Here is a 23,326-nt window from a genome sequence, read left to right on the forward strand (position 1 = left end):
CATTCCAGAGACCTAAAGAGGCACAGCCTGCCCCATCTTAAAATTCCCACAACTGCTGTTAACCCCACATCCCTACTTCCTCTTCCTCCCTGCCTCACCTCACCCCAAATCATTCCACAAAGGTTAAATCACAGATTTTATAATAAGAAAGCCCAGATTCGTCTAGAAGTATCAAAATGCAAGCAGTTAGCATTCCAATCACTAATTCTCTTGTTTATCCCAACATGCTCACTTGGGCCACCTGGCCAGAGACAAGGATTCAGTCATGATCCTGGCCCCACAGAGCCCATACCAGTTATCCAGAAAATCCACAAGGGAGACTCCTTGCCCTCTGCTTTCCCGGACCTTTCCATGCCTGGCTCCCTTACCACTGGCACCCCCAGCCCAGGCTCCAAAGCTGGCCACTCAGTGATAGACAGGGGCTTCCCCAGCAGAGCACATTCTCTCCAGGTCACACCAATAGTGCCCACTGCTTCTAAGCATAGCCCCAATGAGACTCTGACCTTAAAGAGCCCCTCTGTGGGTCCCCAGTGTACATAGTCCTGGGCCTTGAATGTAGGCCAAGCTCACGCCAATGGGATCCACTGCCACCTATCTTACTGATGTCCCAAGACTCCCTAGAGAGCTGGATAAAGCAAGGGATGCCCCATGATTTCTAAAACCCTTAGCAATTCAATGTATATTAATGCACCAGTACCATGTGCCTGGCCTATGCATGAAGACTCTCATGAGAACATTCTCACGTTACTTTCTGGCACATACTAGAAAAATCCACAAGCCTGACAAATCCCCGTAACTAAGAGATAAACCATGTGCTGCAAGCTCTTAGATCCCCCAGAGGAGAAAGGGACTGAGACCCAGTCACACATAAGGAAAGCTTGAAGCCCTTCTGATGCCCCAAGAAACACAAACGTGAGCGCTCCAACCTGCCCTCCAGCCTCAGGGAAGACTCCAGTTGCCATGGCAGCGAGACTCTTCCAGCTCTCCTAGTAGACCCCTGAGTTGCTCATTACCCAGGCACATGCTAAAGGAAAGTAGGTCAGATCACAAAAAAGCCCATCTAGAGAGTGCTGAGTTGGTAAATACAGGTGGAGAACGGGTACATCTTATTCCTTTCAGTGCCTGATCTTCACCACCCAGCACACCATGGCGGTGTGGAGAGACTGGGTAGATCCTCTCATTCCACAAACCTTGTCTCCAGGGAGCTCCACACAGGTCCCAGCTTGATGGTGCGACTGCTACTCAGATGCCGCTATCTCTGCCCACTCACAACTCACTCCTCCACTCGTCCCACACATCCAGCCCCATGGCACACAACTGTGCCCAGCACTTTCTGAATACCCATGCAGTGTGCTTCACATGTTCACTGCCTTGCCTAAAACTCTTGAGAGTTGGGAAGCTGTGTGGCCTAGCACCCACGTGCACACGTGAGTGGGTGACCGGTAGAACAGAGCAGGGACAAGGAGACTCTTAGTTGTGGTCAAGAACAGTGTGTTGCTGGGCTTCCTCAGGGCAGGTTTTACAGATCTGAGGTCCTCATTCCTGGGCTTTGGGAAACACGCTCTTGTGTCATTCAGTCTTTCTCCAAAAGTTCCAGAAGCTGTCTACCACCTTCAGATACAGGTTACAACTCCACCTTCTGGCTTTGATCTGTCACACAGTGCATCCTGCATCCTAGAAGGACCACTGTGGCCTCACTGCTGAGGGGCCACCGCCTCCCCAACTTCTCCATCTGTCTCATTTCCCCCACCAAGCATGAAGGCCCAGCTCCCAGCCAGCTCCTGGAAGGGTTCTGCTCCACACCGGGCCCCCAGACTCTTTCTTTCCCTTCTCACAACCCAGCATACTTTTGTCTTGACACTTCCTTGCCTTGTTAGTCTCAGGCTACCCACACGTGTGCGCCCAGTGTCTCCGCTCTTGAGCTACGCATGGTGCCCTGTGGTCAGAGCCCCCTGGATACACAGCAAAGACGTGAAGTCCTCAGCCTCGTGCTGACTAGAGAAAGGGTGGGAGATGGGTCAGTGCTTGATTCCCAGGGCTATGGATTTTCTCTTCACCTCTCACCCACCAGTGTCACCTCTCACCATCGGAGTCTCCGTGGCTTTCTTGGACAGAAGCTCAGGTGTAGTCCCATCTTTTTCCAGAAGGTTCTCTTATTCTGTCCTTAAAGAGGGCTGATCTACCATATGTCTCCCTTAACCACCAGCTCTACATTTACACTTGAGACCCTTCAAAGTTCTTTTCAGGTAAGAAAAGTTCCATGAAGGCCATTCTTCATGGGGAAAACATTCTTTTAATACAATTATGACAGAAGTTGAGGGATGAGATTTTACTGTCAGACCAAAATGTGCTACAAAAGAAGTCAGTAAGGACAGGTTAGACTTTGGGATACAATCTTTGACAGCTGTAGGAAGGGAGGAAGGGAGGGAGGGAGAGAAGGAAGGAATGTCAAAAGGCTGGCTGGCCCTGAAAATCCTAGGACTATGCAAAAAGCTAAGTGTTCAGAAGTCATGTCGCATTTGAAAAAGAAATCGGTGACACAAATACCTTGAAAAACAAGAATAGGATTCTCAAAACCCTTCTTTCTTTACCAAATTAATTCAGCTCTTTTGAGATGCGAAGGCTGAGCACCACTCCCGATATTGCAGTAAAGAGGTCTGAACTCAGGACCTCATGCTTGAGAGGCAGGTGCTCTACCACTTGAGCCATGGCTCCAGCCATTCCATGGATGAGCAGCTTTTCTTGTGACTGGTATTGTTAACACTATCTCTCCTGGTACGTTCTCTATCAGGATGATTCACTCCTTCCAGGATATCCTTCCACCAGGCCAATATTTGATCTCATATGCTCCTTCAGCAAGCACATCAGGACCTACTCAGCTCCCCCAGCATCAACAACATTGAAAAACTATGAAGTTCCCAGGGGATGTATGCCTAGTTGCCCCATCCTCCACCGCGGTCTCTACCTTCCTTGTCTCCAAGACAAAAGGTTCCGTAGGGGAAGCAAAGGGTAGCGTTAAGATGTTTATCAGCAAAATCACTTATAGATGTGATCACCCCTCAAGCACGCCATCAGTCTTTCTGGTCAGTCTCTTGCTGACTGACAGGGCAGATATACACTGCCACTGACCATAAGTCAAAGCCACAAGCCTGGCAGTAGAGACAGGATGTCATGAAGTCAATGAAAATGAATCTGGCAAACAGTTCAAACCCCACCTGAAGCAACTGAGAAAAGGTCACTGGCAAAGTCAGACCTCTGAGCAAAGGAAGAGGAGGCTGACATGGAAGGTGGCTTCAAAGAGAGGACAGAAACATCAAAGAATGGTGAAAAGCACTCAGTACTGACTGTGGGAAAGTACCTCTGTGTGAGCTGCAAAAGTCAAGGGGGAAACTTCGACAGAAAAATACAGCCCAAATTCCTCATTTGCTCTAACCATTAACATGTGGTTAGCATTAAAACTTACATCTTAACATAAAAAAAGTCATTTTCATAATTTTCATTTCCTTCTTCAAGGTAAACTCTCAAACACTCTCTCCACTTACTAACCATAAAATTTTGATTAAATAGATTCATCTTAGATGGCCTTTCTCAGGTAACAGAGTTCTTCAGATTTCAACAGACACCCCTTCTTGTATCTAACTTTATAATTTAGGTTTAAGGTCATAGGTACATCAGACATGGTGTCAAATGCCTGAGGTAGGCATTTGGTCAAATAAAACTCCAACTTCCAAAGTTAGGCTTCTACCTAGAAATAGTCAAGTTCCATTTTGAACATGGAGAGAGACAACCAATGGACTCACCTGAGCCAGGTAATTGCTTCTGTCTAGGATCCAAAACATAACCAGTGCTAGCCATCTTTCTTCTCAGAGAACTACTTCAAGAACAACAGAAAATTCCATATATACTCTAAAAGGGCTCAGGTTCTTGTTAAAAGGGCTTTAAAGAATTTGGGTTGAATGTGCATGTGTTAATACCCTGCATTCCTCCAGAGCTTAAGTTTACTGGTTTTAGAAGCCACTCTGCACTAGGAATAAAAGGCCTTTTAAGGAGAACATTGGGTTGTAAACAGAGATGGGACACGGGACTCTGCCAAAAGGACTCAAAGCTGGTTCCCCCAGCCAGACTGGAGAAACAGGTTGAGAGAGGCCACCAGTCCACTTGTAGGCGAGGGAGTTCTCAGAGGCCAGTGAGGCCCAACCTAGGGTGGAAACGCTTCCCAGTGAACAGGCCAAACAGCAAATCCAAAAGCTCCAAACCTCTTGGTCTTCCCCTCATTGTGAGCAGAGAGAGGGGGTGCCTGTGACTACCCTGGCCTAGGCAGCAGCCTGTTCATTTAGGCCACCCCTTCTCAGCTGCTCAGGTGAATTTTGTTCTGGGCCTGGTCAGCACAGCCTGACAGGGTCTGCCGCCCTATTTGTGAGTAAGGCAGTGAAACCAGGCATCCCGGCCCACAACTGCTGACTCAAGGCTCCATGAAGGAACAGAAATCCAGAACACCAGACTAGAAATGGCATTCAGGAGCATCTACTGATAGTATGTCTCAGGCAGAGGGAGCAAATGAGCAAGTCAGAGTGGGTATATGGGTGTGTGCCTGTCTGTGTGTCTGTGCACACGTGGGCATGAACACAGGCCTATGTGCTACCAAGCCCTAAAAATATCTCCCTCCTTCCATAACCATCCCAGAGGCCCTGCCTGTAATCCCCTCTATACCCTGCCTACCCATGGCTTGCAGCAACTACCATATAATTGTCTGAGGATGCGGGATTTCCCCAAGTACTCAGATCTTTAGGAAATAACTTGTATACATTAAGACAATCATTCTGCAACCCTGCCTTGTCTTGCAGACTTTATGGATATGTCGTGAGAGATCCCCTAAACACAGACACACCAAGTTTCCTAATGGCTTGCAGGGGCTGGCTCCTTGCATAAGTTTAGGAAAAACAAAAGCATGCATGACAGATAGATAGATAGACAGACAGACAGACTGACTCACTATGTAGCCCAGGCTGGCCTTGATCCTCCTGCCTCAGCTTCCTGAGTATTGAGATTACAAGTGTACACCATGACGTCCAGCATATACATGTATGTGTATATGTATAATACATGTGTGTGTGTATACCTTTATGTATCTCTTTAAGCTATCAATCCAGAAAGACCTGAAAGGTTCCAGCTCTCTGTGAGCACTCTGCTGGACAGTGGCTGCTCTGCCTGGGGAACAGACCCCAGCAGGCTGTGGCAATTTCATCCCGGAAGCTGCAAGGTCAGCTCCAAGATAGCACTCAGCCAACATCAGGCATATGGGAAACCCACAATGACTAAACAGATGTGTGGATGGACAGATGGACAGACAGACCTGAACTTACAAACACAAAATCATTTCCAAATGAGGCCAGAGCTTAATGATACCCAATGAAACCTAGGTGAGGCTTGGCCCAGCTTCCAGAGAGGAAAGGAGACCCAGGCATCACATACCAAGCCCAGAGCCCAGGCTTCCCTCCTCACTCTCCCAGGGGCAGGGCTCAGTCTTGTCTCTGTGATCTGGGTAGAGGGAGGCAGCAAAGGTTGGATTAGACTCCCTTCTTCAGCCACCTAGTTCAAAAAGATAAGGAACAACACAGGAAATGTTTCGCTCACCCCCATCCTTAATCTGGCCTGAGAAGTTTCTTAGCCCCTCTGTGCCTCAGTTTCCTCATCTGTGTAATGGCAATAGTAACAGTACCTCTTCCACAACAGAGACATTGCAAGGTTTAAATGAGACACAAACAAACAGCTTAGCCCACCAGGGCCTGCAGACAGCACACGTTCAATACACGCAGCTCAGCTGCTTTGTAAAAAAATCAAGAAATCACTTTGGCTTGGGGAGGACACAGTGTACCTGCTTCACTGACTCTCACCAGCATCTCTGGAACGCCAGAGCTCCTCAGTCAAGTGGCAGAGTTATAAGCTAGCAGCTTCCTGGAGGAGTCTGCAGAAGCAACCCAACCCAGAGGTTCTCATCACAGCTTTGCCTTTAAAGTGTGTGACTCTCAAATCCCTGTTTGGCTATCCTTATCTCAACCAGCAAAAACACTTGTTCCTTCCTATTATGGCTTATACTCTCTCTTCAACAACATTAGAGATAAGGGCAAAATAGTTTCTGCTGGGTATTGAGGGGGTGGGGGGAGAGGGGAGGGGATGGAGTGGGTGGTAAGGGAGGGGGTGGGGGCAGGGGGGAGAAATGACTCAAGCCTTGTATGCACCTATGAATAATAAAACAATAAATAAATAAATAATAAATAAAGTGTGTGACTCTGGCCAAGGTCTTGATCTCACTGGCCTTCTATCTTCCCACCTATAAAGTGGGTGTGATAAAATAATCTGCTTGCCAGGACTTCTGTGGACATTACAAGAGATGACATATATACCTAACACACTTCTCTCAGTGCCCGGTACCCAGAGAGTGTTTGGTGAAGGCCAGCTGCTGTCATAAGAAGCAAGAAAGCACCACCACTTGGTTGATTAAATGTGTTCTCATCAAGCCACTTGTTTCAGATACATTTACTCTTCACAATAACATCTATGAGCCAGCCTCATTTTAAAGATGGGTAAACTAGGGCTCAGAGTGGTCAGGTAATTTGTCCATTGTCACACAGATCATAAATGAGCCAAGGGGCTTCTCTCGCTAAGTTTTTGCTACTTCCCCGCACCATATAATACATACAGTGTGACAGAATTAACCCAGGATGTATCTGCTGGATGGATGGGTGGATGGATGGATAGAGAGATAGAGAGACAGATAGATAGGTAGGTAGGTAGGTAGGTAGGTAGATAGACAGATAGATGAACGAATGGATGGATGGATGAGTGGGTACGTGGGTGGATGGGTGGATAATAGATGGATGGACTTAAAAGTGCAAAGAAGGCAGAAGAGAACATCAGAGAGCCCTTCAGGACTCTACTCAGATGCAAGCACTCATCACTTCCTGCTCCAACAGCAGCAGCCTATGGCTACTCATGGGCCAAAGTGTTACAGAAATGGACTTGCCAGCAAAGGCAGCAGCACTCACACTGGGTGGCGGCCTGAGCTAAGCGTGTTCTGGCCAAAGCACTGTGTTCTCCCCACCTCCCTGCCTCTGTCCCAGCTCCTCCCTTGGTTTGGGGGTTAGTTCTCTACTTCCTTTGGGCTGTTTTTGACTAGGCCTCTCCTGGAAACCCTACTTTCCACATCTTAGCTGGATCTGAGGGCTCAAGGGTGTGCATTTGGCTTGGAAGAAAAGTATCTTCTGACACACATAACGTGGGCCAAGGGCTATCACTAGGCAGCTGTGCTGCAGTAGAGAGTGGGCTCCTGGCCTTAGGTGCTTCTATTAAGGGCAAGAAGGGGCCCTGCACTGCTTCCAGAGCTTCCAATTTCCCTCCCTGACTCCTCCAAGCCCCACTGCACCATCTCTTTTCATGAGCCTACTCAGGATCAGCTTCTCTTCCAGGCTGGTCCAGGGCCTTGGGACCTCAGCCCAGGAGAGGGTCACAAGGCAGAAGCAGCTGTGCTCCAATGAGCAGAGCCAGGGAGCCCTGCCCGCCACTGCTCTGCTAGCTCCAATTCTAGTCCCTTCCTTGCATGCTTGTTCCCACCCAGAAGGAGGAGGCCGTCTTCTATCGGACTCCTGGAAAGGGAAGTGAAGCCTCTCTCTTTCCCAAGCTTCCAGCTGAAGCCAGCAGGGCTGAGTGCTGGGCACCACTATCCAGAGAACACCAGGTGCCCAGCAGCCGCCCCAGTACTGGCTCACATGCAGGAGATTGAGCAGAAGCCTGTAAGCCAGGACAGACTGTGCTGTGGGTTCATGCCTAGGCTTCCCTGGAATAAGTGGGTCTTAGTGCAGGGGAATGACTGGCACCTGCCTTATGTAACACCTCAGTAGGCCCCAGTCTGGTAGGCATGGGGTCTAGTCCACAGAAACCCTCGGTCCCAACAACCCAACCCCTTTCCCTGGCAAGGGAGAACCACACAGCTCTGTTATGGTTTGGGTATGACTTATTTCCCCAAACTCATGAAAGAGTTTAATCCCTAAAGCCACACATTAATGGTATCAAGAGGATAGGAACTGACCTGGCTACAGTGTTTAGAGGTGGGGCCTTTGGGAAGTAATTAGGTTTAGATGACATCATTAGCATGAGTCCCATGATTGAGTCTTGGTGGCTTTATGAGAACAGGGATAGAGATACACCAGCAGTTGTCTCTTGCCACAGGATGCTCTGCGGCCATACACCACGAAGTGAAGCAGCCACGACTGAGCCTCACTGGAGTCTGTGCCATGCTGTTTGGACATACAGCCTCCAAAACTCTGAGCTAAATAAACTTAAAAAATAAATTAAGTTAGTCTGCCTCAAATACTATGTTACAGTAAGGAAAAATAAACTAATACAAGACCCCACCTCCAAAATGAACTGTTGGGGCAGGGTACTGGCAAAGCCACTGTCAGGGCTCCTTTCCCTAACTTGGGGGGAGAAGTGAAGGGGATATTTGTCCTCCTTCTCCAGCCTGGAAAAACTCTTGCATCTCAGAGGAGCTTTGGTAGAGAGACAATTTGGGACACATGAGGACATCTCACCAGACAACCTGGCAAGCCTGCTGGCCCTTGCAGGCTGCAGTTCAGTGCAGCATTTCTCGAGAGATGCTGTGCCCTGGGCCTCCTGCATCAGCACCAAGGAGCAGCTTCCTCCCTGCACAGAACTTGGCTACCTCCCAGCCTCATTTCTTCTGGGTCTAACCAGTCTTAAGCCAGGTTTCCAAATTACTCATTCCCAAGAGACAGCTGTCCCCAGTGGGGACAGTGGGAGGTCAGCTCAGAGCAGGAATATAGTTTGCTTGGGCTCACGTGCCACCTGGCCCATGTGCCAACACACCAAGCTCTTTGTCTCACACACACACACACACACACACACACACCCTCAGCAGCCAGCTGTGGCTACACCGGTGTGAATGAGGGCCTTCGACTTGCATTCCTGGAAATCTTTAGCCCCAGTCTTCCTGCCTAGCTGCCTCCCAGCTTCCCCCAATAGCACTGAAGGTTAGGTTCAAGGGCTGAGATGGGCCATGCTGGAGGAAGATAGGAGCTTGGCCAGAAGCTAGGCCACGCCAGTTAACCACCTCCCTCCCAGGACAAACTCATCGCACTTCAGGAGAGTTTGAGCAGCAGACTGCCAAGCCCTTTCTCTGCTTGGCCTCCCTCTCTCTAAGCATGATGAGACAAAATGTTCATCTGGTCACTGTTGAAACTTACACTGAAGGGTCTGGCATGGTGGTATACACCTATAATCCCAGGGATTAAGAGGCAGAAATTGGGAGAACTGAGGTTCAAGACTAGCCTGGGCAAAAGTTAGCAAGACCCCCATCTCAATCAATAAGCCGGGCAGGCTGGTACATAACTATAATCCCAACCATGAGGAAGGTGTAAGTAGGAGGATTGTGATCTGAGGCCAACCCCAGGGGAAAAACATGTGAGACCCTATCCAAAAAAAAAAAAAAAAAACACCAAAGTAGTATCTAAAGCAAAAATAGGTCAGGGCCTTGGCTCAAGCAAGCATGAGACCCTGAGTTCAAACCACAGAGCCATTAAAAAAACAAGAAAGAAAGAAAACAAAAAGAAACTAGCCTTGAAAACCTGCAGGGACCCGTCAAAAGGGGAAAGACATGATTTACTTGGACCTGGATCAGGCCACTGCACCTTGACTAAAGGCAAGAACAGGAGTGCAGCTGGCCTGTACAGCTGCCCCCACCCCCTCCCCACCCCCCACTCCTTCCCTTGCCCCCAGTCCTGAAGCCCCAGGCTAGGGCTTTGAAAAATGCAAATCTGACCACATCACTGTCCTGCTGTGGGGCTTCTGCGGGGCTTCTGGATACTCTTAAAAGGAAACCTAAGAAGCCACTGAGCGAAGCTCCAATGATCTACACAATAAAATAGAGCAGTCTTGGATTACAGCCCAAAGTACAAAATAAATACCCATGAGTCCACACTGACATAAATAAATGATTGAATACATTAATAAATGGGGGAGAAGAGACAGACCTCCTGTACAGAAGAATTGTAAATAATTTATGCAGTGCCCATCTCTAACAGGAGACATTACAGCTCTCCATGGGAAAGTGGGGCTGAGGCCAGTGACTTCCTTCCAGAGACTGTAGGATGGGGAAGCCTGAGGACACCACGTCAGCCAAACAACAAAGGTCAAGACCACAGTCACCAGTCCTGCTGACGCACCTCCCTAGCATGGGATGAAAAAGGACATTTTGCCTCTATCATCTTCCCCTCAAAACCCATAATCCAGGTCCAGTCATGAGAAAAACATCAGACAAGTTCCAACAGCGAGGCACCTGACCAAACACCCAACCAGCACTCCTCCAAGCTATCAAGGCCCCCAAAAAGAAGGAAGTCTGTGCAACTGCCACAGCCAAGAATCGTCCAAGGAGATTAAATGCGTGCTGTGTTCTGGATGGGATCCTGAACCAAACAAAAGACATCAAGGAAAAACTGAGGAAATCCAAATAAACTGTGGACTTCACTTAATGATAATGGATCCATATTGGTTCGCTGATTGCATCAATTACCGTTCTATTGTTAAGCTGTGAACAGAGGCAACTATGTGCCCGCATGAATGGCAGCTTCCCCATACTATCTTCTCAGTTTTTCTTTAAATCTAAATTATGCTTTAAAAAATCTACTAATAAAAAAAAAAATCTACCAAAAGAAACAAAAGATAAAACTCCCAATCTTAACTATGATCTGCCTAGTCTGATCGCCTGGCCCAACCTGTTGGGTCACCTACTGTTCCCTTCTTTCCAGGCTTCAGCCACTACAGGTGTCTTCAGTTCAGGTCCAGTGCCAGTCCTTCTCTGTGCCCAGGGGCCTCACAGGTCCAGTGCCAGTCCTTCTCTGTGCCCAGTGTTCCTCCCTGGGTGACACTTATCCTGTCCTAAGGGTCCTCTGCCCACGTGTAATTAAAGCTGCTCAGCCTTCAGGTACCCTGGGAGGGGAGTCCCACTCCAATTGCTGTCTCCATGTCTGTCTTCTCAGAGGCCATGAGCCACAGGAGAGCAGGCAGTGTGTGCCTTCTGGCCTCTGTGCCCTGTCCTTAGCATGGTGTCTGGACCAAACAGGCCCAGACGCATGCTTCTAGCACTCATGTATAAGTGAAGGAGATTCAGAAGCAGCCAGAACTGTGCAGACTCGAGGGAACAAACTCCCCAAGGCATGATCACCCAGTGCACACCATGTAACAGGCTGGGAGCTTTAAGGCCAGGTGACTTCACCTGGAACAGGTGGGCATCACTCATGTCAACTGGCTCTGGGAGGGACCAGGGACCTTGATGCCCTCCAGACTGTATCAAGGAAAGCTGGGGAGGGTGGAATTCCTTCAGACTTCAGCAAGAATCTACTGTAGCCCCATGGATAAGCTTGGTCCTTTTTTCAAATAGAAGCATAATATACAAATAGTAAAATTACTCTTTCCAGTATAGCAGTGCAAATTTTGACCAAGATAGAGTCATGTCACCACCACAATCAAGACACGGGACTTTCCATCACCCCAAAATCCCTCCAGCCCAATCGTAACGAAGACACTCTTCCAACTCTGCCCCAGCAACCACTCATACAGTTTTGCCTTTTCTAGAACGTGAGGTAAATGGAACCTACAGGATAAACATCCACACACAAGCTATTGGTTCTGCCGCTCTGGAGCTCCGGGCATCCCTAGCTACAGGAAGAGCTACTGGTAGGGGGAAGTCTTAGACCAGCTACAGCCCAGACATGGAGTGACCGGGCTCTCCTCCCGCTGCAGAGGCACTCGTACAGTACCTGCTGATGTCCTTGGGCAGATCCTGGTTGGAGGTGGTGGAGGCTTCTACTCCATGGCCAGCTGGGGTGGAAGGCGAAGCTGCGTGTTCTGAGGCTGCATGTTCTGACCCCGCATGGGCAGCCGCTGGGGAGGTGCTGGGGAACACAATGGGAGAATTATTCTACATGGATCTCAGCTCATTAGTGGCACATTCATCAGGCTCCACTCACCCCACACAACCCACCCACCCGCGGACTATTAAAAGACCCAGCACCCTGCTTCTCTGGGCTCCCCACAGGGGCCTCTTGTACACATAATGGAGACTACAGCCATAGCCAGGCCAGGCCCTCAAGTTCTTCACTCCTCAGGCTCCAGCAGAACTGGGGTCTCATTAACAACTCAGGTGTTTGGGACCCTCTGTGTGAGTTTCCTTGTTTGATTTGTGTTCAGAGGAGAGGAATTTTGTAGAGCAATGAAATTCTGAGTTGAAAACTAAACACAACTTTACAGTTCTCCAGGATTTGCCCCAAAATTCCAAGGCTGAGAAAAGTCCAAGTGAATAGGCTGATGGGTAGCCAAGGAACCTGTGCGGGGACTTGGTGACACCTACCCGCCCCCCCCCCCCCAACCAAGAGCTCCACAGTAGGGCGCTTCCCTAATGACTTAGCACCCCCTCCTGGACAACCAGGGAGCAGCACCTGAGAACACAAGCAGAAAGCAGAAAGGCGCAGGTTTGGAGCTCAAAAAGAGGTTCTATTGTCCCCTTTGGCAAAAAGCTGGGCTAGCAATGTCATCCACAGTCTAGCACAGTTTTCAGGGTAAGAAGCCCTCCCGCCTTTGCGGCCATCCACTCTGCTGTGCCAGGGGACCTGGCGGGCTGAGGGACTCTCAGAGGGGTCCCGGCTGGAATTATATGACTCAGCGGGAGGACCTGAAACTCAGCTTGTGGTGGCAGCTGGGGTTTGAGGTTTCACAGCCTTGTGCTGCAGCATCCCTTCTTCCCTGTGGGTCAAATACCCACAGAAGTGCTGCTCACCAGCAGTCTTGCAGGCTGTGCCTGCACAGTTGCACCCTGACCCTGGAGGACAGACAGTGGCTCCCACACCCATACCCTGGAAAGGGAATTCTCAGTCTGTCCCAAGCTCTGCCTCGACCTCGCAGGGGCCTCATCCCTCACTACACGACCTCATGGCTCTGCCTCACCAGCGAGGCTGTCTTTGGTTCCCAAAATGCCTTCTGCCTTCTCAGCTGGCAGCCTCTGCCCTCCTCACTCAGCAAGGCCTCCCCTTCTAGATGTGTGGGACACTGTATGCCGGTCACATCAGGACCATCATGCCCACTTTCTGATGGATGGAGCTTCTCCACTCCCTGGTGACACACATTTGTCTCAGGGCTGCCCTACCCCAGGGAGAAGAGCCTCAGGAATCCAGGGGACACTCTTGTCTCATGCTCCACTGTGACCTAACATCCAGCCAGGTTGCCCACAGGAAGCATCAACACACAGGCAAACAGAGAGCCCAGACTGTCCCACTGGCTGTAACCAAGTGTCAGGAGCACAGCCTGAGCTGGAATCCATGTTGTCAGATCCCCTGGGGCCCCGCAGAAATGGGGAAAAAAAGAAGAGCCCAGAGAGTATGGATCCTGGTAGGCCCAAAGCAGCCAACCCATAGTGAACAAAACAAGTACTTGGAAAGAACCAGAAAATGCACAATGTGGTTTACAGGGAGAGCAACCCTGCAGTTGTCCAACTATTGTTTATCTGCAATGTGGACAATGGCAGAAATGATTTGTTTTGGAAAAGAATGATTCAAGCCAGACATGGTGGTACACACCTGTAATCCCAGAGCTCTAGAAGTTGAGGCACAAGGATGTGCCAGCCTAAGCTACATAGTGAGACCCTGTCTCAACAAATAAGAAAAAAAAAAAAAACGCAGCATAAACAAGTCAAAATACTGAGGGTAGTTTAAGCTCCTGAAGAAGGCATTTTCACACTTTGGACGTCCACCTTTATTTATTTTCATAGCTCAGCAAATAGACTACGTACAAAAGCAAAGGAAAATTTAGCTCTCTCACAAGCTTAAACTGGCTAAGTTCCTCCCCACACTTACACATATCCCAGAAGATTTAACTTAATAATGTGAAAATTGAGGAAAGGTAGATAGTTTGGGGTTCTGTTATTTTAAGGCTACTTCATCAGAATAAGAGGAAAGATCTGTGTGTTTGAAATACTGGCAGAGGCAGCCTTAAGTCTGGGACTCCATGACAGCCCACAGCTTGGGATCGGATGAGGAAGCCCCCAACCTACAAATCTGAGAAGATCCCAGAGCAGCACAGCTAGCTCTCAACACCAAACTCCCCTCCCTCAGCTCAGTGACCTGAAGATCCAGGCTGGCCTTAGGTCAATCTTGTTCCCAAGGGGCCACCTGATGGCTGCCTCCTCCCTTCCCTCTGTTGGCCCTGGACCTCCAGGGCCACACCCTTCCTGCCCTGGCCTGGTCCCATTAGCCAAAGGCACCAAACAAATGACTCAACAGTCCAATTAAGAATGGCGCCTCCCTCCCCCTGCAGCCTGCTCTTGGCCCATCCCCAGTGGCTGAAGGTTGGGCCCCAATAGGGACTTGATGACTCACCACCAAGCCAGGACACCTCCCCGCCCCAGGAGAACTCCTCCCTGGCCTTCCTCCTCCTTCAACCTCCAGAGCCCGGCCAGGCCCTGCACCGGAAGTCAGGGCTGTTGGACGCTTCAGTTCTCTCACTCCCAGGGCCCCTCATCCCCTCCTCCTGATGAGTCACCTCCTTCTCCCAGAATCCATCCTCTCACTCTGGCCACCTCTGCTGCCCCAGGCTTTGACCCTCTTGGATTAGAACTCCTGGGACATCCAGCTGTGCCTGCTTTTGTCTCCTGAGGTCTACAACCCCACAGCTACTAGCTCAATCCAACTCCAATTCTGGTCAGGTGCTTAAAACCCTCCCCAACTTTTCATGGCGTTTGGAGTACAGGGGAACCCCTGGCCTACAGAGCAGCTCTCTAGACCAGCTCTGAGTCATACCCAGGCCTGTCTCTGATGCTCCCTGCTCCAACCTCACCTGTCCCACAAGTTCTTAGGATGTGCTGAGCAGTGCCTTTGCTCTGGTAAGCCCTCCCCCTGAAGGGCCCTACCTCCTTCATGCTGACCCCAGACAAGGAAGCCCTTTTCCAGGGGGTAACAGTGCCCAGCTGGTGCTGCCAGGCTGGGCTGGGACTGCACCATCTCAGTTATTTCTCCAAAACACCTCCTGCTAGACCAGAGGCCGAGAGCAGGCACGAGGTTCAGCCACTGGCACAGAGCCCCCACCGGCACAGACCCTGGCACACATGCTGGTGCTCCACAAGCAGCAGGGCCCTTCCCTGACCCCCCCAAAACTTATAGGCCACTGAGAGCAGGGCAGTTGTCCTTCCGGGACAATTCCTTCTGGGAATGCCAGAATCTAAGTGCTGAGGTAGGACCAACAATTTGCAGGCACATTGGAACTCAAACAAAAGCAAAGTGAAACTGCAGGGCCTATATTGCCAAAGTATCAGGAATTCAAGACAGAAACTAGCTGGGCACAATGGTTCACACCTGTAATTCCAGCTACTCAAAAGGCAGAGGTCTGGAGGATCGAGGCTCAAGACCAGACTGGGTAAAAAGTTAGTGAGACCCCATCTCAATTGATAAGACAGGCATGGGAGTACATGCCTGAGATCCTAGCTCCATGGGAGGCCATAAGTAGGAGAATCATGGTCTGGTACTTGAAAAACAACTAAAGCAAATCAGGACTGGGGCTGTGGCTCAAGTGGTAGGCACATACCTAGCAAGCAGAAAGCCCTGAGTTCAAAATTCCAGTGCCATAAAGTAAATAAATAGACTGCCTGGGTCACACACCCAGAGGGCCAGCCCTGGACTTGAACCTGAGGAGGACCTACTCCTGACTGCAGAAGGCACCAAGGGAAAGGTCTTTGATTGGCTCCTGTGTCCACTCAAGGTCCCCATGACCAGCAGGGACTGTTGTAAAGACATTATTTTCAGGAAGGGCTGCACTTCACAATGCCCACTGCTACTCTCAGCCAATGGGGGGACCTCCCAGGTAGCTACCAAATCCCACACAGAAAGGCAGAGATTGAGGCGGGGTCCTTATCCTCTGTTCTCATGCCACCCCTGTTCCCCGCTGACCTCTGAAAACAGGCTGAAGCCTAAGGTGGGCAAAAGCCCTGCTAGTTGCATTGATCACATATTTTTTTTTGGTTGCACTGGGGTTTGAACTCAGGGCCTCACGGTGGCTAGGCAGGCACTCTATACCACTTGAGCCACTCCACCAGCCTCCTGCTAGTTGTAAATGTCCAGGATCCTATTTAAGGAGTTGATCAATATTTTCCAAACCTCACTGAACTAACAAAGAAGCAGGATTTGAATTCATGCAGTGTTTATATTTTTGGAAGGTGAAAGTGTTGATTTAAACTTTTTTCTTTTTTGTTAGGATGGAGTTCATGAATAGCAGCTCAACTGTCATACTTTTAGCAGATAGGCATTACTTGTCAATCAAGGTACTCGTCTGTTAAACCCTGTTAGGCAAGCCCTCAGAATCCTTCTCAACACAGACCCCTAGGGGACCAGTTTGCTATCCCTGAATTAATACCTTGCCAAGATCCTCACAAACAATGATGGTCCCACTGTCCACTCGGCCACAGTCTCCACCCACAAACAACAGAGCAGAACGCAGCTCTGGGACTTCCTCTCAGCCCAACAGGCCTGAGTCTGCTACAGTTGAGAGGCTGTCAGCCACGGGCGCCCTCTGATTCCCTGCTCAGGGCTTTGCATCCTTCTTGGCAGAGTTCCCACTGAAATTTCATTCCAAAGATCAGCTGGAGTTGCCAAATTAAGCCCCTTTCAAAGGACAAAGAGCAGAGTGACCCAGGCTGTCACAGGAGGGTGACAACGGCCCCCAAGGTGCAAGCTGAACATATCAGTCCTGTAAGGCCAGATGGACTGGCAGCATCTTATCTCTCACTTTGTATCACCATCTGGAAGACATTTAGCATAGCAGCCCTTTCTCCTCCGCCTCTTGGTTTTATTTCTCCTTGAATCCCCAAGTGCACACGATCACGTAATAGGGCAGACGTTAAGTCCAGAGACTCAGCTCTGACTGAAATCGAGACGCAGCTGAAGAAAGTGCTCTGACATTGCTGGCTTGCAGAGGATCCCACAGAGGCCTAAGGTCAGGAGGGAGAGCAAGCACCTCAGAACCTCACCCCTGGAAAGGCCCAAGCCAGATGACAAGGTGCTGAGCGAGGTTTGCAAATTGGCTGGAAACCCTGAGCCACGCACGTGCAGACATTTCTAGTCCCTAGTGAGCCCTGCCAGCATGCGAGCGCCCGGGCCATGAGAGCCCAAACTTGCTGACCTGCAGATTTGGGGGTCGGAGGTGGCTAGTTCCTGCACAGTTAACCCTGAGTTGGCTGGTCTGTTCTTCCCAGCACCTCTTTCCCTTCATAGAGCAAGTCTGCATCCAGAAGAGAGAAATTATTTTTTAAACAAGAACTAAGGAAAAAGTCATTGACACCACCCCAAAACTACAGGAGAGCCCTTGAGTTAGGTTGGGGTATCCAGGTCACCAATTCCCTCCAGCGATTCTGTGGGCTCTCGGCCCAGGTGCAAGATTTCTTACGTGCCTTGGACACCCAAGGGACAGGTTACAAAAGATACAGGGAGGAGACACAGAGAACAAAAGGTGGCAGATCTCAGATAGCCAAGTCTTAACTATTTATTCACAAAGCTCAAACCTACCCTCCCAATTAAAGGAGTTCAAGAACCACAAAAAGCCAAAGGAAAAAACAAAATCTTCTGCTAGTCTGAGCCATATGAAATTGTCAGTATTTGACAGTTGCCAACATGGCAAGCCACGTTTAAACTACCAGGAGACAGGTTACAGACAATCACAGGGCACCCCGATTACCCAGCCCATCAGGCATGGTGGAGACTTGATTCATGAGGTCAAAGGAGCTTTTACATGGTACAAAGGAGCTCTGTTACTCAGAACTGGGTAATCCCTTCCCTAAACTAAAGAAAAAATTCCTCCACTTGACGGTTCCATTTTTAATTAAATACCTGCTTAATTAAGTAGATAGCTGAACCCACTCAAATACAAAACATCGTATTATGGGAACAGAGAAAAACGAGAAGCCCACGTTTTGGGGGGCAAAAGGAAAAAACAGACTCTGTTAGTCGGTACGAATTCCCTGCGCTTCTCCTTCTGAAAGCTTTAAATTCTGCATCCACATCTGGAAAATGCTCCAGTGAGGCCATGATGCTCAATGGGGTCATCCAGTGCCTCTACACCACCCCCACCCCCACCCTGACCCCCACCCCACTCTCACTCTAGACTCCAGGCTCTTTTGTCCAAAGTCAGAAGCTCCAGTCACCAGCTCCTGGCCAAGCCATCTCCAGTCCTGAGAAGCTGCGACCAGGACAAGGTTGCCTCCACCCAGTGGTGCTCCACGTGTGGGCCCCAGACCAGCAGCAGGAGCATCCCTGGGGACTAGTCCGAAATGAGAAGTCTTGGACTGTCCTCAGTCTGCAATCTGGCTGTCACTAGGTTATTCTGATGCAAACGAAACTAAATTAAAGAAGTCTGGCCCAAACTAAACTAAACTAAAGTCTGGCTCCTGGCAGGTGTCAGGTCAGTAATTTTCCACCTGTGTTGGTGTGTGTGCTCAGGGTCTAAGGTGACCACTAGTCTGGATTCCTGACTCTGGAAACAGCACGGGAGGTTCCGGATATAACCAGAGCACCCATTTCAGTGACAATGCAACTGGAAGGCTGCATATGGAAAACCATTCTGGCTTAAAAAAAAAAAAAAGAAAAAGAAAAAAGAAGAAAGAAGAAAGAAAATATAGGATAAATGAGAATACAAATGGTCTTGGGCAATCTAGTCACTTGTAGAATATTCTAGATCTGAACTCAGGTTTTGGGTCAGCCAAAGGAAAATGGATGCAGGAAGCAAGCATGATGTCCTCAGAAGGGGCACCAAAGTCTCTTTCCTGTCACCTGAGAAATGCCGCAGAAACAGAGATATGTTCTCTCTTTCTTGAAGACCTCTAGGAATTTAAGGATTCAAAAACTAGCAGGTGACGGGGAAAGATGGACAGAAGCTAGCTGGCTGTTTCCCTCTCAGGTGGCTTATAGCAAAAGCTCCTGCCCCATTTTTTTAAATAATAATTAAAAATTAATTAAAAAATTAAAAATTATTTTAAAAAAGGAAACTTCTTTTATTTAAATTTAACTTTTGAATTTAAAGTCCAACATTGCTTCAGCAGGGAGACAAATTTCTCACAAGGGCTATGGCAGCTGGGTTTTCTTCCCTTCTCCTCCCTATCCCTGTGTCCTACTCCAAGCTGGAAGGAGGGGTCCTCAGAACAGGTAGGGAGGCAGGGCCACTTCTGAGATTAAGACTATCACCACTGCACCCCAGGATGCCCTTCTTAGCTACTCCAACAGATGGGAGAGTTAAGTCCAGTTGCTGCTTGCTGTTCACAAAGTACACAAATACCGAACCACTGCTCCAAGGTGAAGGACAGGGTAGGTTCCCATGAGCCTCTGGGCATACTTTCAGCAGCCAGTCAATTAAAACCTAACCTTGTGTGTGTGTTCTGTCCAGAAGCATCCTAGTTCACACACACACACAGAGTCTATTCACTAACGCTGAACTCCCCACACGCTGCGCCCCGTGCCAGACGAAGCTTTTCCCCATTGGGCATATAGATGCCTCCTTCACTAGGACAGCCCAGGATCTCGGTGCCTATGGGTCATTTTAAACAGAAAATCACCAACGAAAGCACAAAGAGGTATCAAATATGCCACAAAAAGTACACTTGTCAACAGTATGGGAACCAAAACTTTAAGAAGGCAGAGCGCCACCTTGTTCCACCTTAGCTGAGAATAAGCGTGTAGGGCAAATCCAAGTTTTCACAGCTCTGCACATGACAGGGGATTGAGAAAGAGCCAGGAGTGTTGATCCTGAGGTTATAAGTAAATATCAGGGAGTAGTCAAACTCACACTTAAGGAATCTGTGAATAATGAGGGCTGACTGTGTTTTGTGGCCACTTAGAGTGACCAAAGTCAGACTGATCAATCCCTGCTTCTATCAGAACTGCCTCTTTGCCACCAACTCAGCAGAAAGAGCAAGACAGAGGGACTCTGGATGAATACGCACCAGCTCTGGCCAGGGACCCAGGCTCCTCCCCTAGTGGCAGACTCCCCAGTTTCTGGCCCCAGCCTCCTAGTTTGAGTCATGCCTTTGCCTGCCCCAAGCTTTTCCTCTGGTTCACAAAGCCAAGAAGCTGCCAAGTCCTCAGGATGGAGAGCATCTATGCTCTGCCACCAGACCCTGCCTGCATTTTGTGGTCATTGTTGGTCAGGGCCACTGGTGACATAAGTTTGTCTGCCAGGGGAGGGGTTAGGAATTGGGTTGGGTGGCCAAGCCCCACTACTTCAGTCTGGTTCTGTCACCTACCACTGTGTGAGCTCTAGCAAGTTAATGTCTCTGAGCTCAGTCTATATAGTCAGAATGGCGCCCTTACTTTCACGGCTACTATGAGGTCCTATCCAGCCACTCAAGGTGGCATGCTCTGCACAGCCAAGTGTCCAGGCCAAAGGGGCCTGGGACAAAACACAGTCCCAGGATAGGGAGGGGACTTCAGAACTACCATCACATCCCCAGATGGACTTCAGTTCTTCATCTTCTGCTCAGGGTGCTCCCAAACCCCTCAGTGTCCCCAACTATTAAAGGACAGCAATCAGAAGAGGGGAGCTCAGCTCCCTCCTGGAAGGGTGGGATAGTCCCAGGTTCCAGCCAGAGGACGCCAGGCCTTCCTAAAATGCCAGAGGTCTGGGAGTCAACTGGGAACACCACAGGGAGAGGGAGGCAGAAAAGAGGGAAGCAGAAGGGGAACTCAACTTCCCATTGGCACCTTCGGAACACTGAGTGCTGTGGACCTTTAAAAAGTCAAGTCCATACATGAGTAAGAACTCTGGCTGACTCCCACCATGAGAGGACTTTAATCCCATGCCCCATGCCTTGGGGTCTCTGTTTCTGCCTGCAGCTTCCTGACTCTCTAGCATCCTCTATACTTCTCCATCAGAACCCCCCTGGTGGATGAAGGGGCCTCCATGCTGTCACCCATCACACCCTGAAACAGGAGGCAAGGGAAGGGTCAGCTCACACATGCCCCAGGCAGGCCACTGTGGAGGCCTCCCTGCCCTCTCCTCTTATCCAGTTCAAGTCACATCTCCCTCATCCATGCCAGGCTGGGTACTACAGTTTCACAGGTCATGGTGACCAGTTTCTTTCCTCTAAGACGGTGGACACAGGTAATTTACAGGTGTCTGGGAGGAGCAGTGACACAGGGGCTCAGGCAGCCACAGAGTTCAGAGCACTGCTCCTCTCAGCTTGGGAGGAAGGCTGCCTGAGGAGGTGATGCTGGGCCATCTTCCAGGAGAGAAAGGACTACCTTTGTCCTGTTCACCAGGGCTTCCCCAGCGCCATGAAGGATCTGGACAAACAGCTGCCTACTGACATGTGTGTGTACACATGCATGTGTGCTGTGAGTGTATATATGGAGACAGATGCAGAGCATGTGTGGACAGACACAAGTACATGAGCTGAGTCCTAAGGCTAATGCTGAGCAAGTCTGAACCAGGTGCATGGCTACAGGTTTAGGCAAGGCTGAACCCAGGCCAAACACAGAGTAGACAGAGCTAGGATCAGCATGGGGCCACTGGGGTGTAAAAGGCAAGGAGAAGGAAGGCTGGTAGGAAGTGACAAGGCAGAGGACAGGGCCAGGATCCCAAGCTCTTGTGCCAAACAAAGGTGCTGAGGCCTGGTTCCTCTCCCTGGGAGTTGTTGACTCTTCTTTCCTTTGACCATCACCAAAAGACAAAAGAAAACAAGCAGCTGACCCAGCTCCAGTCCCAGGAGGCCAGCACAAAACTACCTACACCACACTCTGAAACAGGAGAAGGCAGCTCTCTCTCTCTCTCTGGACTACTTTTGTTTAAATGGGGACACTTGACAGCCATAAAGGGAAAAAAAATCTGTAAATAGAGGTGTGTGTGTGTATAGAAGGGGGTTCCCTAGTGTCCCCTTAGATTACTCCTAAGGCCACAAGAAGAGGCAGAGCCCTGCCACGCACCTGTTGAAGACAGGCGTGCACACTCCCAAGTGGGGAGTGGAATGCTAGATGAGAAGAAGGAATAGTCTCAGAGTCTGTACCCTGGATCCCATCAGCAGTTCTAGCCTTAACCCCACCCTACCTCTGAGCTGTCAGGTCTGTAGGGACCTGGCTGGCGGTGTCACCTTGGTGGGAAGCGGCAGCTAAGGGTGGGTTTCCCAGGTCTGTGGAGTCCTCACACTGGATGATGTCATGGGCTACTGGTAAGCTGGGAGAGAAAAGGAAAAAGCCAACATTCAGAAACCATCCTAAAAGTTGCCAATTTGCTTTTAATAGCACATTTTATCTGGCCCAAGCAGGGAGCGGGGCCTGCTTCCCTTCCTGTGAAGGAAGGGTCTGTGCTGGTTCCCATCATGGGGCTGGTCCAGGAGAGGTCTGTCACTGGTCCATGACATGTTAAGTGCAGAAGTCTGGAGGTAGGGTTTAGAATCCTTGACGGCAGTTTGAGGGGAATTTTATGTCTGTTGAATCTAAAAACAAGAGTCAGGCTTCTGTTTTGCATGTATTGATTATGTCTCTCAACCAGGGGAGGTGACATTTGCCGCCCCCATCCTTTCACCCCACCCCCCAGGGACACCTCAATGTTTGGAGACATTTTTGGCTGTCACAGTTGGGGTTGGGGTAGAGGCTACCAGCTGCAGTGTGCAGGACAGTCCCTACAACAAAGAATAATCTAACCCCAAGTAATTCATTTCATTGTATTTTCTAAGTTTGGATCTATGTGAATTAGATATTAAACGTCACTGGCCCTTCATTGATTTAAAGACTGGACAACCTTAAGAGGAGGCTGGCTTCAGAAGTCCGGAGACACCCGGCTGACCCCGGGGACCATCTCACCCTCAGCTATCAGGGAGATCCGTGTGCAACCTTCTCCTGATAAAGACACTGACTATGCTGCCCACAGCCATATGCAACAAGACCAGTCTCTTCCTTCCTTGAGCAGGTATGTACTGAATCCCTGCCCTGTGCTGTGAGCAAGAGCTGTGTCCTCATTGGAGCTATAGTCTTGGTCAGAGGCAGACATTTTTAAATGCCTATTTATCTAATAACAGTGGTAGCAACTGCTAAGAAGGAAGGGACAGATGGCCATAAGAGCATGAACTAGGAGTTCCTGGCCCTAAATTGGGATCAGAGAAAACTCCCTTGGGAGTGATGAGTAGGCCACCTCCAGGACAGTGAGTGTTTACTGATGCTCACTGTGTGCCAGGAGCTCTTCTAAGAGCTTACAGACATTACCATATTTAGTCATCAAACAATCCCACAATAGG

The 23,326-nt window shown here is 49.5% G+C and overlaps 1 protein-coding gene across 4 annotated transcripts in view; it reads right to left on the reverse strand.

Annotated features, from left to right (window-relative positions):
* Tacc2 (transforming acidic coiled-coil containing protein 2) overlaps positions 1-23,326 on the reverse strand; it is a 194,902-nt gene that overhangs the window by 75,671 nt on the left and 95,905 nt on the right. For all 4 annotated transcript variants that reach the window (XM_074078162.1, XM_074078161.1, XM_020171766.2 and 1 more), the window contains exons 6-7: positions 22,141-22,266; positions 11,832-11,966 (exon numbers count right to left, since the gene is read on the reverse strand). In XM_074078162.1, coding sequence (XP_073934263.1) covers positions 11,832-11,966; positions 22,141-22,266 — 261 coding nt within the window. The remainder of the gene's footprint in view (positions 1-11,831; positions 11,967-22,140; positions 22,267-23,326) is intronic.

Source organism: Castor canadensis, chromosome 7 (assembly GCF_047511655.1).
Source record: "Castor canadensis chromosome 7, mCasCan1.hap1v2, whole genome shotgun sequence".
Lineage (NCBI taxonomy): Eukaryota > Metazoa > Chordata > Mammalia > Rodentia > Castoridae > Castor > Castor canadensis.